At 40.7% G+C, this 15,208-nt stretch overlaps 1 protein-coding gene across 1 annotated transcript in view; it reads right to left on the bottom strand.

Moving 5' to 3' along the window:
• Window positions 1-15,208, bottom strand: part of atp6v1ba (ATPase, H+ transporting, lysosomal, V1 subunit B, member a) — a 47,435-nt gene that overhangs the window by 1,550 nt on the left and 30,677 nt on the right. Inside the window, exons 10-13 of the mRNA XM_079248364.1 lie at window positions 3,874-4,024; window positions 3,702-3,784; window positions 3,511-3,615; window positions 3,307-3,436 (exon numbers count right to left, since the gene is read on the bottom strand). Of these exons, the coding sequence (XP_079104490.1) occupies window positions 3,307-3,436; window positions 3,511-3,615; window positions 3,702-3,784; window positions 3,874-4,024 (469 nt within the window). The remainder of the gene's footprint in view (window positions 1-3,306; window positions 3,437-3,510; window positions 3,616-3,701; window positions 3,785-3,873; window positions 4,025-15,208) is intronic.

Here is a 15,208-nt window from a genome sequence, read left to right as displayed (position 1 = left end):
AATTGAACACACACACATTTGGATCAATAATCTGAAGAGTTTAAACCCTTTTCACCGGAGGGATGGAGATTAAAATGTGAAAATATGGAGAGAACAAAGAGAGACAGCATCGCCTGCTACAGGAGCTGGAAGAAAGTCAGAAATTCATCAATAAATTCCTGGATTTGATTAAAAAAAAACTTTTTCTTAATCTCTAGAATAAAGGCGGAATGAAAATCAGATCAAACTTTGACACAAAGCTCCAGACGAGGACTCATTACTGACTCTCTTTGTCCTTTCAGATGAAGCCCTGCATCAAAACAAAGAACTGGAGCTGACGACTGACCTTGAACAACCAAAAACATTTTCTATCGTCAACGACGAACCCAGACGCGACTTCAGATCCTGCACCGGGATTTCCCAGCGAGGCGTCTTAAGGCTCGTTTACAATCCCACATTTAAAATCTGATTTAACTTTAAAAAGTCGGCTGCAAACGTTGAAGATCCAGGAAATATTTCAGTTTAACCACACATTTAATACATTTAATAAAATGTACTTTTTGTCAAGAAAACAGGAATCAATGATGAGTGATAATAAAATAGTAATAATAATAAATACATAAATTCAACTATTAAGAAAATAAACTAAATTAAAAAAAAAAAAAATTAAGAAAATGCTGTTTTGTTATGTTTTGTTTCTTTTTTTAAATAAAAAGTAAAACAAAACCTGGAAAAAAGAAAAAAAAAAATCTGTTAAAGAAATAAATGAAATGACTCAAATGAAATTGGGGAAAAAATTAGACAAACTTTCATTATTTTGTAAAAAATTGTGTAAAAATAAAAGGTTTTATTTAACGTGTGTTAAGTAACATTTTATTACTGATGTTGCACACAGAACTGGATGTTTGTTGGTATAATGGTTAGTTGTGCCTGACCAGGGTCTGGGTCAGAGAGCGGCTTCACGTCTACCTCCGTCCATCTTTCATATACGGTCTGTGGTCACACTCGAGAGAGTCCTCAGACTCTACGCTGGTACAGCGGGAGTCTGGCTTGCCAAGCGAGGTGGAAAGTGCCCTAAACTCACAATCCACTTTGTTTCATAGTCCGCTTGAAACGGGCCGAGACCTGCGTTTGCAGCCGGGCCGAGGCGCTTCTTTGATCCGAATCAGAATTCGTTTGGCAGGTTCACATTTCCACAAACGAAATGGACTTTCTGAGCAAACGGACTCGAATTCTAATAAAAGAGGGTGATGTGAATGTGCTGCGAGGACATGCGTGAGCATTTTTATGAGCTGCCATGAGGAAGTAAAGAAATGTGCGACATAGCTAGTTATGGGTTTGCTCAGCGGACTCTTCACCGACTTAAAATAGGCGCTAGCTGCTGTCCTGAAAACTCATTTTTACAGTTCTGAGTCGTGATTTCAACCCAGTTTGTTAAACTGAAGCAGGCAGTCTGGGTTTTCCATCATCCGGGACATATTTAAGGATGCTGTTAGTTCCTTCCCTTCCCACTTCTCGCCTTGTACAGCTGTGATGACGGTTTTCTGGGGAATCCAAACATGCTCAAAAGCAGAAATTCAACACAACATAACGCCATTTTTACCATGAAGATTAAACCGTCTCACACTTTCTTTAGTCAGAGAGAAAATGAGGAACTTTATTTTCCAGGAACAAACTGTTAAAGGGGACACTGCATGCAAAAATCACTTTTCTAAGTGCTTGGAATTGTTTCGTGAGGCCTTTTAAATCACAAACAGAAAACAAACTTCTATTAAAAAAAAAAAAAAAAAAAAAAAAAAAAAAAAAAAAAACACAACCCCAGGACTAATTAGTTTTTAGTGGACTTTAAAATTAAGCGTCTAAGCAGCTCATTTTAAAATCTCAATTTTTATGATGTCATAAACTATTAAGTTCCTCCCTCTGGTGTTCTTCAACACTGGCCATGTCTGTGTGGGGTTTGGTCGCCCCGTCTTCAGCCCGACAGGAAGCAGAAGGAGCTGTGCCTTTTCAGAAAGGCTGTTTTAAAAAAAATGGTGAAAATAATTCACTGTATCTTGAGAACAACCTGGATATTGATAAGCTGACGTCTACATCGAAATATCTAACATGTCTGTGCCCAGTAAAATAAGAAGTTAGCATTTTGCACAATCAGGTTTGTTTTAAAGCGAATCTATGAAACTAAATTCTTCCTACAGTGTTATAGTGTTGAATATTCATCAGACATATAAGCAGCGCCGTTTTTTATTCACCTCAATGTATGTTTGAGTTTTCCAACACGCTCTGTTTTAGGGACATCTCAGGGGAGGGACTCAGTGATTGGTCATCTTCTCAAGGTTGTGCACATTACGAGAAGAAAGCCACGCCCACCTTCACTGCTTAGTATAACTACTCCTAGCAGTTGACCAATCAGACGCAGCCTGCGTAGGACATGGGGCGGAGCTTTCTCTGTTCGCTTGTTTCTGGCTGATCTGAGAGGATCAATACAAAATGAATGAATGAGTTTGTGGAAAATGCGTCATTATTTCTTGCCCTTCTGGACTTCCATATTAAAATATTTTAGACTGAAATGTACATCATAAAGACACTTTAAAGAGTCAACATGTAACTTAGAGTTAAACTGAAGAGGAAGTTAGTTAAAATAGGTTTAAAAACTTTAGTTTAACCAAGTTAAACTAAAATAGAAAGAGTTAGCATTTAGCACAATCAGGTTTTTTTTTTTTTTTTTTTCAAAGTGTTAACATGTGACTTAAAGTTAAACTGGTTTCAAAGCTGCAGGTGGTTCAGAAAAATGTTCATGCTGGTCTTTCTCTCCTGTCCTTTCCACCCCAACCAGTCAACCAGACGACCGCCCTCTCTGAGCCGGGTTCTGATGGAGGGTTTTCCTTCCCGTTAAAGGGAGTTTTTCCTTCCCACCATCGCCTCATGCAGCCCAGGATGAGGGACTGAATCAAAGTCAAGACTTTATAATATGTTGTTTTCCTCAACTAGGCTGTTTGTTATGAATTGGCTTGAACTGATTTAAAGTGTCCCGAGATGATGTTGTGGGATGGTACTGTACAAATAAAGTTGAATTGAAATTAACTGAAATTTATGATTATTATAATATTAATAAAATGGAAGAACTGGGTAAAACTGGTTGTTCAGCTTCATGGAGAAGTACAGACAAGGTTCTGTTTGTCTTTAAAACAAACACCGGGAAGGTTTATTCCCTGGTTTTATGGAATCATTGCTTCATGTAAAAACAGAGAGGAACATGTGCGAGAAGGTGAATCATGAAGCCTTTTTGCTGAAACAAGCTGGGGGGGGTTTCCTTCAGTGTTTTCTTACCCTGAGCGATGAAATTCTTCTCAAACTTCTGCAGGAACTCCAGATACAGCAGATCATCAGAAGTCAGAGCTTCCTCTCCCACCACAGCCTTCATGGCCTGGACGTCCTTTCCGATGGCGTAACAGGCGTACTGGACAGGAGGAGAGGTTGCTGTTAACATGCCTGTAGGCTCTGTAAACCACTGAACTGTATGAGGTTACTTACCAGCTGGTTGGAAACATCAGCGTGGTCCTTCCTGGTCATCCCTTCACCGATGGCAGACTTCATCAGACGGGACAGTGAAGGCAACACGTTGATAGGAGGGTAGATCTGGAGAAAAAAGGGCTCAGTTTAGTCGATGAAAAGTCCTCCGTCGAGTAGGAAAACCTCCAGGTGTCAGCGAGGACGGAGGATACCTGTCTGTTGTGCAGCTGCCTGTCGACGTAGACCTGACCCTCTGTGATGTACCCCGTCAGATCAGGAATCGGGTGGGTGATGTCTGGGACACACAACGAGGCGCCAACATGTTAATAACAATATCCTCCCATGGAAAGGAGACAATGTTCAGGTCGGTCGCTCATTTCGCACCGTCGTTGGGCATGGTGAGGATGGGGATCTGGGTGATGGAGCCGTTTCTTCCCTCCACTCTGCCAGCGCGTTCGTAGATGGTGGCCAAATCCGTGTACATGTAGCCGGGAAAACCTCGCCGACCCGGCACCTCTTCTCTGGCAGCAGAGACCTGACGGGGGGGGGGAGGGGTTAAACCTACAACGCTGGCCAGTGTATTCTTCTCAATCAGTCGCAGACATTTCTAAACCTGGCGAGCTCCGATGGTGGAGCCAAAGCCGGATGAAAAGACAGCATTTCATATCATCTTCCTACTACAGGTAAAATACTCTGTGTTGGTTCCAAAGTGGATTTGTAGTCGGGCTGATCGATTATGGCAAAAATTATAATCATGATTATTTTGACTGAAATTGAGATTCTTTAACACAATTATCTTTAACAACATGAATTTATTTAACATTAAACAATGTCTTTAGGATTCAACAGATTTTAGAAAACAAACATAAAGCTTTGTCAACAAAGTGCAAATACTGATGTAAACTGAATGGATAAATATAAACTATGTTTAGGTGAACTTCCACAACCTACTGCAGTTATTCTACATTGACCTGCAGCCGGAGCCGACTGAGACTGGCCGCCTGGGAGTGCTTTAGGACGGGAGAGGCTCCCGCTGCTCCTTCCTTACAGTAACTGCAGAACAATATGTGCCTTCAAGTCAGTCGCCAAAACACCAGAAAAGTCTCTAATAACTCCAGTAAAAGCTGCTAGATTTGTCGCTTTTAACAAAAAAAAGTCTCCAGATTTAGCGAGAAAGTCGCCAAATTGGCAACAGTGTCTGAATGAAAGCAAAGCGGCTGTGGGAGGAGTTTACAGCACAGTGCTGCAACGCCAGAGACGCTCGATTAGCAGCTGAAGACAGATGGAGAAAAAAAAGCACTGTTTTATTATGATCGTTGGAAACTCAGATCGTAAATGAGATTAAAATCCGATTAATCGCCCAGCCATAATTTGTAGTGGGAAGAAAATATTCCCCACTATGTGTGAAACATGGACACACCTTTATGTGAAAACCTACAGAAAGGCCGTTGAATTGAATTAAAGCATGAATTCTCTGCAATTTTGGCCTTTTACTAGCATGTCATATTTAAAGCAACTCCGTTTTCAGATTTAATCATATCAGGCTGAAACTTTATCAGGCTTAGCATACAACGTTTTAGTGATATTTCAGACTTTTTTTCAAAAGGTACGTGTTTCCATTAGTGTTTTTTATTTCGATATTTAGCTTTTGTGCAATTCTGGTTGTTATGGAAACACACTTAGTGATTCATTTTATTATCAAACCTTTTGCAAAATGATTCACATTTAGGTTCTGAGACACAAGAAGCGTACATTTAAAGTAATAAGCTAGCCTTTTCTTTTATGCATGTTTGCCAGAAAAGACCACATTCCGCCCTTGAAGCTGCTGTCTTGTGGAAATGCACTGAAAACATTTTTCTTCCATTTTATTTTATGTTAATCAAATGAGTGTGATGAAATTCTATTATCTATGATCACTGATGAAAAATTAGTGTGATAACAGAAAATTAAGGATATGAATCATAAAATCAAATTAAAGGCAGTGAAAATGCATCGCACTAAGAAGAAAAGCTTGAATTGGATTGAAGTTTTTTCATCTGAGGAAAGTCACATGACCAAGAAGTTCTCCCAGCTCCATCTCTAATGTATTGATTACACACCCAAACCTCCCATTTATCACGATAAATCCATCTAAAACTAAATATTTCCTGACTGTTTCAGGCGCATTAGGTAAATACAAGCAGATTTGAGTTGTTTCTGTTTGTGAATTAGTTTAATATCTGACCCAACAGAGGGTTGCTGCTGTAGAAATCCTCTCTGGGTTCAACCTGCCGAAATGATCCGATGAGAAGTGAGGACATGAACAGAGTCAATGTTTGTAGAGATGCAAGCAGACTTAATTCAGTAATACAGAATTTACAAATAATCCATGAGATATAGAACCATGTGGAGAGATCCGCCTGCTGCTGGTATGTAACCTGTTGCTCCTAATGCATTTGCTTTTTATCAGTTTTCAAACCATGCAAACAATTATCTTATTTTTTTAAACACTGATGAATACGAGGGCAGAGTCGCCACCTTCCACTAAAAGCTGAAGGTTTAACCTCCAATGATTTTTAAGCTGTTTCTAGTTTCTTGAGGCTGAGAAGTAAAAGGCATTTTCAGGCATTTTCAAAATGCCTGACCCTGTAATGGGTTAAGAGATAATAAAAAATAAAAAAAAATAAAAAAAATAAAAGAAAACATTCACAAATCCTGTTTTCAGGGGAATTGATGTGTTTTTGAGGAGAAAACCTCCCAGAATCTGTACCTTGTCTGAGATCAAACTGGCCTCATCTGTTTTAAGTTGTTTGCACATAAACTAAATATACAGATGAAATTATTCAAATGTGTAAATGAAACAACGTAACTATGTTAACGATGTTTACTTTAAGATAAATGACGTCAAATATGGCCTCAAAATAACATTTAATTTCATTCTCTGACCACCACGGGGCTCCGCGCATTAACTCATGTTTAACTCAAGCTAATCCATACCAGACAGAGAACAGTAAAACATGCAGGGATAACAGCGCTGCTGCAGTCACAGTCCTACACACACCTTCTGCAAACACCCCAGTTAGCAGATGGTTTTAGCAGAATCTGTAAGCTGACTAAATGCCTTTACACACTGGGGCTGATGCCAATAAACAACACCAAACTGCGGATAATTCGGAGGTGAATTATCAACATTTCTGTCTATGCATACCAAGTACGATGCAAAGTTGAGAATAAACGATGAAAATGTTAAACCAAGCTAACAAGGTGGATTCTACATCAAGCCACGACAACAGCATGTTGATGCTGCAGGAGAAAAGACAGAAAGAGGCACCGAGTTCATCCTGTTCTAGAGAGGAGAGAACGAGGAGAGTTTTATAGTTTAATCCAGGATCTGAAGCTGGACCACGACCGCTTCAGGACGAACTTCAGGACGTCCGGGGGACAGTTGGAGGATCTGCTTTAAGAAGCAGAGAAGAAATAAAGACGCTCGGCCATGATGGTACAAAGTCTGAATGCAACAGCAGCAACAGTGACGCCTGCATAGATCTATCAGTCAACACGCCTTCTCTGATTGGTCGACTATAAAAAAAAAAAATTATACCTCAGTTTGAAAAAAAAAACACAAAATTTCTGGACAGAATTTTGTGACTGATGAACGTTCCCATTGCCCTCACAGCTCTCCGAATTATTTGGACGAAACATTCAGAGTAGGTGTGTAAAGGCTTTAATCAGGCTGGTTCAAACTGATTAGTGTCGTAACATCACTATCCAACGGGAGTGTTGCGTTTTGTGTTGGTTATACTCTCTTACTTCTGAGACATGGTGGGGTCTAGCGGTCTATTGGAGAGGAGGTAAGTGATTTGTAACCATGGGGTCACGCTTAGACTTTGAGTATCACCTACAGGGCAACAAAACACCTCTTAGTTTTGGAGTTGAAAAAGAAAACAGTAAAAAAAATATTCCTGTTATCTCTGAGAAATTTAGTTGTAATGCAGCTTCCAACCATTTGGTGGCACCAAAGCGTTGGTCAGTTGTTCACCAAACTTGATTTAAGAAGACAAAGTTCAGCTAGTTACGCAGGAGTTAAAACAAAAAAAAAAAAAAGAAAAGTTATGATGAAAATAGTCTATAAAAAAAAAAAAAAAAAAAAAAAAAACCCTAAAAGGCAAAACATCTTGCACAATTACAATCCAGTTGATACAGTTTTATATAAGAAGTAACGCTAGGTGCTAGCTAGGTGCTAGCTAGCGTTATCCACCACTAATGCTGGAACAGTCAGTGGAATTTTTCATAAAAACAAAAAAGAATAAAGCTATAAAGACAATGAGCATCAGTTTAATTAAACATTTTCTACTTGAATAAATAAAAATCCATTTTTTCTATTCATTTATTTGAAATGTATTAGTGCATCATTTTTAATCAAATTTCCATATTTTCTCAGTAAATCTTTGTTAATCTTTGGTTAACTACGTGTCTGACAAGATTTAATGGTTAAACTGGAGGTGGACTTGGTTTAGTTAATGAATACAAACTAAACAAAGAGTGAGATCAGTTTTAATATTTCATAAGGCGCTGTGATGGACTGTCGTCCTGTACAGGGTGTACCTGCCTCTAACCCAATGATTGCTGGGATAGTCTCCAGCTTCCCACAACCCTGGTCTAAGCAGTTAAAAAAATGGACGGACGGATGGATGAGGCCCAAGGGCCTTATTTTTGACAACCACTTTGTACTGGTAAAGTTGGTCCCTGAGGTCAAAAAGGCCCTGCAGAAGGGAAAACAAAGAGGATTCAGACCGTGAGCTGCAGCCTTGGTAGCAGCTGTTCTACCAGATGAGCCAAATTCTGCCTTACGATTCAGTTTAATCTAATTCAGGTTTATCTGAAACGGGCGATTTATAAAAAAAAAAAACAAAACAACAAAAAACAGTGATTTTCCATCATTTTTTCCTCTTAAACTGAAATATTTCTTCCTTCGTCATGATGATAAAACTGGTAAGCTAGCTTCATCACTTATGTTAGACCAGCAACTGCTACTGGACTTCAGAGTACTGAGGCCGAGCGACCTGGACCAGGATCTGCTTCTACTGCTGCTCGGTGGAGCGGGTGGGTGGGTGGTACGCCAGCTTCACCTCTAAGGACAGAAGCCTCTGTGGAGGGTTATTACCACTGGCCAAAAGATCAGCGGTTGCCCTCTGCCCTCCCCAGAGGACAATCCAGTTGCTCCCCTTGCTCCCCTCAGAAAAACCATCACATCCCGCCCACCACCTGTTTGACCTGCTGCCCTTTGGTCGCCATCTCAGATCAATCAGGTCCCGCACCTCCAGACCTTTCCAGGACCACTTGAGCCGCAAACAGCCAGTGGTCCATCCCTTCCCCCACCCTCAGTGAATAAAAAACAGGTAAAACTTGTCCCTGCACTGGGTACTTTACACCAAACTGTATTTTATTGACCCACAATTTCATTCTATATTTTCTATATTCTGGTTTGACACCAATATGATGGTAGGAGAACCCATAGACTGTATATAGAGAGATGGACGGAGCCTCCATGACGTCTCCCGTAGGTTTCTGAAGAACTGAATTGAAGCGCGGTGGGCGGTTCCTACCATTGCCATGTTGGCAGCGTCATGTGTGTCGTCTCGCCCAGAAAATACAAATATGGGCAAAGAAATGGAGCCGAGAGGGGGGCCGTGAGCGTCATGGTGGATGAGTGACATCAAGCGAACTCCGAGCTTTCTGTAGCTAAAAGCTAACCAAGCTTACCCCGAGATAACGGGAGCTAACCAGCTAACGGAGGTAAGTCACGTTGTTAACCGGCTAAAAACCGCGGTTGTTCTACGTTCTTCGGACTTGAAGCCGGAGATTGGTACCTGTCAATCAAAAGGACACGCCCCTAAATGTGCCGAACCTCGAGATTAAATTACTTTTAAATGGGCGAGTTAGAAAAAAATTCACTCCCCCCTCAGTTGTCATGAAGGTAAACCTGACCTATTAAACCTAAAATGGATTTTTGAACCAGGCTGTAAACATGTTTATTTCTGCTGTGAAGTTGGTCTTTTTAACATGGGAGTCTATGGGGATTTGCTCTGTTTTGCAGCCCCTAGTGGATGAAGGGGGAACTGCAGTTTTATGCACCTCCACATAGGGTTCACTTTTAACCGCCAGAGGTTGCCACTTGACAACAACCTCATTAAAACAGCACAACAACAATAAAGTCTATTCTACTTCACTTTGTTCTGTTCCTGCTCCGGTTTGTTTCTTCCACCAGAAACACGGCTGTAAACATCACAACCATGTCTCAGCGCGGTGGAACATAACCTTCCTCCTGCCCCAAACAAACACCAATCCCCTTTCAGAAACGTTGACTTTGTGACGTTCTGACACGTCGATTAGTCGAGCACATCCTGATCGATCAGAACACCAGTTAGATGCAGGTTCAGGTGACTTTAGTTGTACCCGTAGGTAGATTTCTTATACATTTCAAGCTTAGTATCACAGAAGACAATAAATAAAATAAACAGACATTCTGTCGTTCACCATGGCTCGCAAAGTCAAAATTCAATAAATAGTTATATTAATAAATAAAAATGATTTAAAATCCTAAAATTTATTAGGGACTGCTGCAGATGGAACAAAACTGTTCCTGTAACGTTTTGTCCTACAACTCGGCACCTGGAACCTGCGTCCTGATGGGAGAAGGTTTCCACTCTTTCACACCTCTCTTTCACTCTTTATCTCAGAAAGAAAAGAAAGTGGTCCACATCCAGCTGTGGACTGTATGTCCAGAGGTTTTCCACCGTTTGCATTTCAATCAAGGCTCTAAATGAGTTTTTCTGATCAAGTATTGACTTTAATCAAAATTTCTACTAGGGAAATTAATTTCAGAGAAAAATAATCCAGATTCTTGCAGCAACTAAAAGCTTTCAAACCATTCATATTTCTTTAAAAATAGTTTTTATTGATGTTTTTTGATGGAAAATTCTCTTTTCCAACAAAGAAGAAACTAAGTTTTGCTCTGAACACATTGAACAAATTCTAACCTACATTTGCAGGGTTGGTGGGAGTCAACTTAGAGCTTCAATAACCTTTTATTAAAAAAAATAAAGGCTAATGGATATTCACTGCTGGGTGCTGTAGATCTTCCCAAACAGACTGAGGTGGAAGGTTTGTAGATCAGAAAAGAGATATTCAGATTCATTTAGACCTGCTCTAACTCTGCCTTTTTACTGAACAAAAGTTTATAAAGGGAAAAATTCTAATAAACGCTTTTCCCTCCAGAGCGCTGAGCGACGCCGACTGCTTCATTATGCTTCAAAGAGGCAAACAGCTGGTTGGAAACCTTGCTTTTCTCTTCTCACATCCTGTACAGAAATGACCAAAAGCCTTGTTCAAAAAGTCGAGTGAATTCAGGAAAGCAAAATGCATCCCATTCACGGGAAGATTCAAAGGTTGACGGGGAGGCGGCGCGCTCCACACATGCAGATTCAATGCATAACTCAACCTTCACGTGTGAATGGGAACAGAAGAAAAAGATGATAATGCCCCGGCTCTTTGTTTGGGCTCAACTACCCATCAAGATGCCCGAGGCACAACTGTCTGTTGCTGCAGCCATACATGAACCAAGGTTACAGGCAGCAAATACAAGACGGCCAACTGCACGTGCACCATTTTCAGACTTCCATTGTGCTGCGGTCGCATTGAGACGGCTAACTGTGCAGCGTTAAAAGGAATATTACAGACACAATGAGGCGGGAGCTGCCCCACGACTTCTGCAAAGTAAGAGAAAGGGAGGAGAGGGGCAGGGTGGTGCTGAGGGGGGGGGGGGGGGGGGGGGCTTCCCTTTTCAGGTCAAGCAGATGATAATGAAGTTCAAATGCTCCTGAGTGTAATGAAAGACACATTATCCTCTCTGTTAGCTGGACTTTTGTGAGTTTACACCTGTGTCTTCAGAGGAGATTCAAGTGTTTATTAAACCTTTATCAAAGCATGTCGAGTCAAATTTAAGCATGTTTTTAATGTTTGAATTACAGTTTATTTCCTGCCTTGCCCTGCCATGGACTGGCGAGCTGTCCAGGGTGTGCCCTGCCTTTCGCCCTACAGACTGCTGGGATAGGCTCCAGCTTCCCCGCGACCCTGAATTGGAATAAGTGGTTTAGAAAATGAATGAATGAATGAATGAATTACAGTTTATTTCAGACTTACTCGACATGTTGCCACCGTGAACCAGTTTAACTACCCTTACCAAGCAGAACGGAGACCCACTCAGTTACCAAATGTGTTTACAAACTAAGGGTGCAGCGATTTGTTGACAAAGTTGACCATGAAAATTTATCGACGCAAAATTTTATTGTCGACGCGTCACGTTATAAATGTAACGGCTTTGGTGATAAAACGCTGCGCCAGGCAACTTAACGCCGTTTACCAACCACGGCTTTTCAGACAGTATAAGAACTCTAAATACCAAACAAATGAGGCAAAGCACCACAGGAAGTGCTGGGGGCAGTGTTGTTATTTTGTGCAGCGTCTTTGTTTAAACAACGAAGAAGAAACTGCCGGCGGTGCAACCTTTTTCCAAAGTTTGGGGATATTTCACGCTAAACAAAGTGTCAAACAGGTGAAATGTGTCGTCTGCCACGCAGAGTTGGCGTAACCACGGCAACACGACAGTCATGCAGGAGCATCTGGAAGGAAAGCACCCCCCTGAGTCATGGTTTCCAGTGTTCTGGATGGCAAAGTTAGCATTAGCGAGTAGCGATGTGCTGTTGTTACCTCTGCCAAAGAGGTCATGTTTTTACCGCCGTTTATCTGTTTGTTTTCCAGATAACTCGGAAAGTTATGGATAGATTTTCATGGAGTTTCCAGGAGTCGTTAGAAATGTGAAAAGGAAGACGTGATTTAATGTTGGTGGTGATCCGGTTCACTGTTTGGATTCAGGAACTTTTTAAAGGATTCTGGCCCTTGTTTACCTACAAAACAGGCTTTTCAAGACGTAAATAATCATTTCAGTGCAATTCTACAAAAATTAAGATGTTAAAATATTTTATTTATATTGTTTTTTTGTTTTTTTTTAGGCAAATTCTGTACAGCTTGGATATGAGACTATGGCTACGTTTGAATGTTTAAAAATAAATTAGTAGGAAGCTGTTAAGCTTAAATTTAATATGTAACAGGTTCAGGAGTCGTTCTTTTAACTTACTAAAGGACATTATGTTGTGACTGACTGGGAGTCAGGCTGACATTCATATGATACAGATGAAGAGAGTGGGGTAAAACATACTGGAACCAGTAAAAAAGAGCTGCGTCAACTGGAAGCACAGATGGTGGGCGGGACAGAAATAATCGTGACTAATCAAAAAAATTATTTACAGATTAGTCGACTATTAAAATAATCATTTGTTGCAGTCCTATTACAAACTATCCTAAACTCCATCTGACAAATGAAATTTATGTTATCAGGTAGAAAAAAACCTGCATCAGACAGTCGCGCGGGTTAGTCATTAACCAGCTGCTGGTGAATCTCACATGTCCTGAATGTGTGTGCACATCCTGCTCAATCAGCAACATCCTCATTAACCAGACATGGTGACAACACACTTCTTCAGAAGTCACATGGAAATCACTTGTGCTCCTCCTCAGAGGGATGGAGAGGAAGAAAGAAACCAAATCTGTTTAATTCACTCATCCAAGATCAAAAGATACATTTGAAGCACACTTGCAGATTATTAGAAGTGCAAGATCAGGAGATAAATATGTTTAACAACCTTCTGAAACAATATTTCATTTAAAAAAAGAGACAAACAGTTTGAGATAAATAAAAAACCAAAAACATTGTTAAATAGCCAAATATCACCAGCAGAACTTCCTCCTCTGCACGTTTCCAGTACACCACTGGTTTTACATGCTCTGCAGGAACAAACATGACTGGTTTTAACGTGACTCAGATTGCAGATCATTCTGATGTTGAGTTGTCCAGAAGAGATGGACATCTTCCGAACACGTATGGTGTTAACCAGTTCAGCGATGGGAAAAGTCCGACCTGCTTCCAAACTCACGTCGGTCACCAAAAACCCCAGTTGCATCTTTACTGGAATAGTTTATGTAGAGTTTTGGAACAAAAGACAGAAACCCTGAAATCGGCATCTGCTCAGACGTTTCTGTCATCCCACCCATGACGAACTCCCAGGAGAACTCATATGTAGAAATATTAATTCTATAACATCAGATGAGTTCTGGCCAAGCGGCAACCTCCGGCGGCTAAAAGTGAAGCCTATGCAGAAGTATATAAAACTGCAGTTCCCCTTTCATCCACTAGGGGCTGCAAAACAGAGCAAATGTCCATAGACTCCCATGTTAAAAAGACCAACTTCACAGCAGATATAAACATGTTTACAGCAGATATAAACATGTTTACAGCAGATATAAACATGTTTACAGCAGATATAAACATGTTTACAGCCTGGTTCAAAAATTCATTTTCGGTTTAATAGGTCAGGTTTACCTTCATGACAACTGTGGGGGGACTGAATTTTTTTTTCTAACTCGCCATTTAAAAGTAATTTAATCTCAAAGTTCGGCATATTTAGGGGCGTGTCCTTTTGATTGACAGGTACCAATCTCTGGCTTCAAGAAGAACGTAGAACAACCGCAGTTTTTAGCCGGTTAACAACGTGACTTAGCTTTAGCCCGTTTACTTCCATTAGCTGGTTAGCTCCTGTTATCTCCATGTTAGCTCGGTTAGCTTTAAGCTACAGAAATCTCGGAGTTTGCTCGATGTCAATCATCCACCATGACGCTCACAGCCCCCCTCTCAGCTCCACCTCTTTGCCCATATTTGTATTTTCCGGGCGAGACGACACGCATGCCCCGTTAAGATGGCGATGGTAGGAACCGCCCACCGAGCTTCAATTCAGCTCTCCAGAAACCTATGGGTGAAGTCATGGATGCTCCGCCCATCTCTTTATATACAGTCTATGGTTCTCACCCACTCGTGTCACGAGGTTTTTCTAAGTTTTAAATCAATGAAGCTGCTTATCTGGTTGTTCATGCTTAAAACACCAAGCTGCTTTTTTGAAAATGTATAAAACTCCATGTTTTTGTTTCAGCCTCGGCAAAAATGATGTAAAATAAACGTTTCAATAGATAAAGCAGCATAAATGCAACAAAAGGAACAAAACAGTTTGTTGCTAACAGCCCTCCAGAGCAATAACACACAGGTCAACAGTTAACAAGGCTTTTCTCATCTGCACTTCATTCTCTCACGTCTTTCAGGAGGAAAAAATTGAAACAAACACACAACAGAAACTATTTACATATTTACACTTAATCCTTATTTACTGTTAACTATGCTGCTATTTACCTGCTATCCTCACTAAACCACCTCCAGCTCTGCTGTTTTTTGGTGCCACCATGAATCAAACATCTTCTTGGCTTCAGTTCAGCCACAGAGGATGAGTATTTTTCTTCTTTTCAGCTCGTGTGTTGATCTTTGGCTGCTGCTGATTGGACATTACCATCAATTTTTATGACACTCTACAGAATTTGTGCTATTTTACCGTCATGCCCCCCTTATCGACGGCTAATTCAGCGTCCATCTTGCATCCTACCTGACCTGTTTGCTCTCTCCAGGCAGCAAAAGACGATCTTATGATGACTCTTGTTTTCTCTCTTTATCTCTTTTAATCTTCCTGCGTTTTTGCTGAATAAGCAACGTGTGTTCAAAACAGCCAGTGTGTTTTCTAGT

This window comes from Telmatherina bonti (assembly GCF_933228915.1).
Source record: "Telmatherina bonti genome assembly, chromosome: 11".
Classification (NCBI taxonomy): Eukaryota; Metazoa; Chordata; class Actinopteri; order Atheriniformes; family Telmatherinidae; genus Telmatherina; species Telmatherina bonti.
The sequence above is the reverse complement of the archived record's forward strand: the minus strand, read 5'-3'. Positions and strand labels throughout refer to the sequence as shown.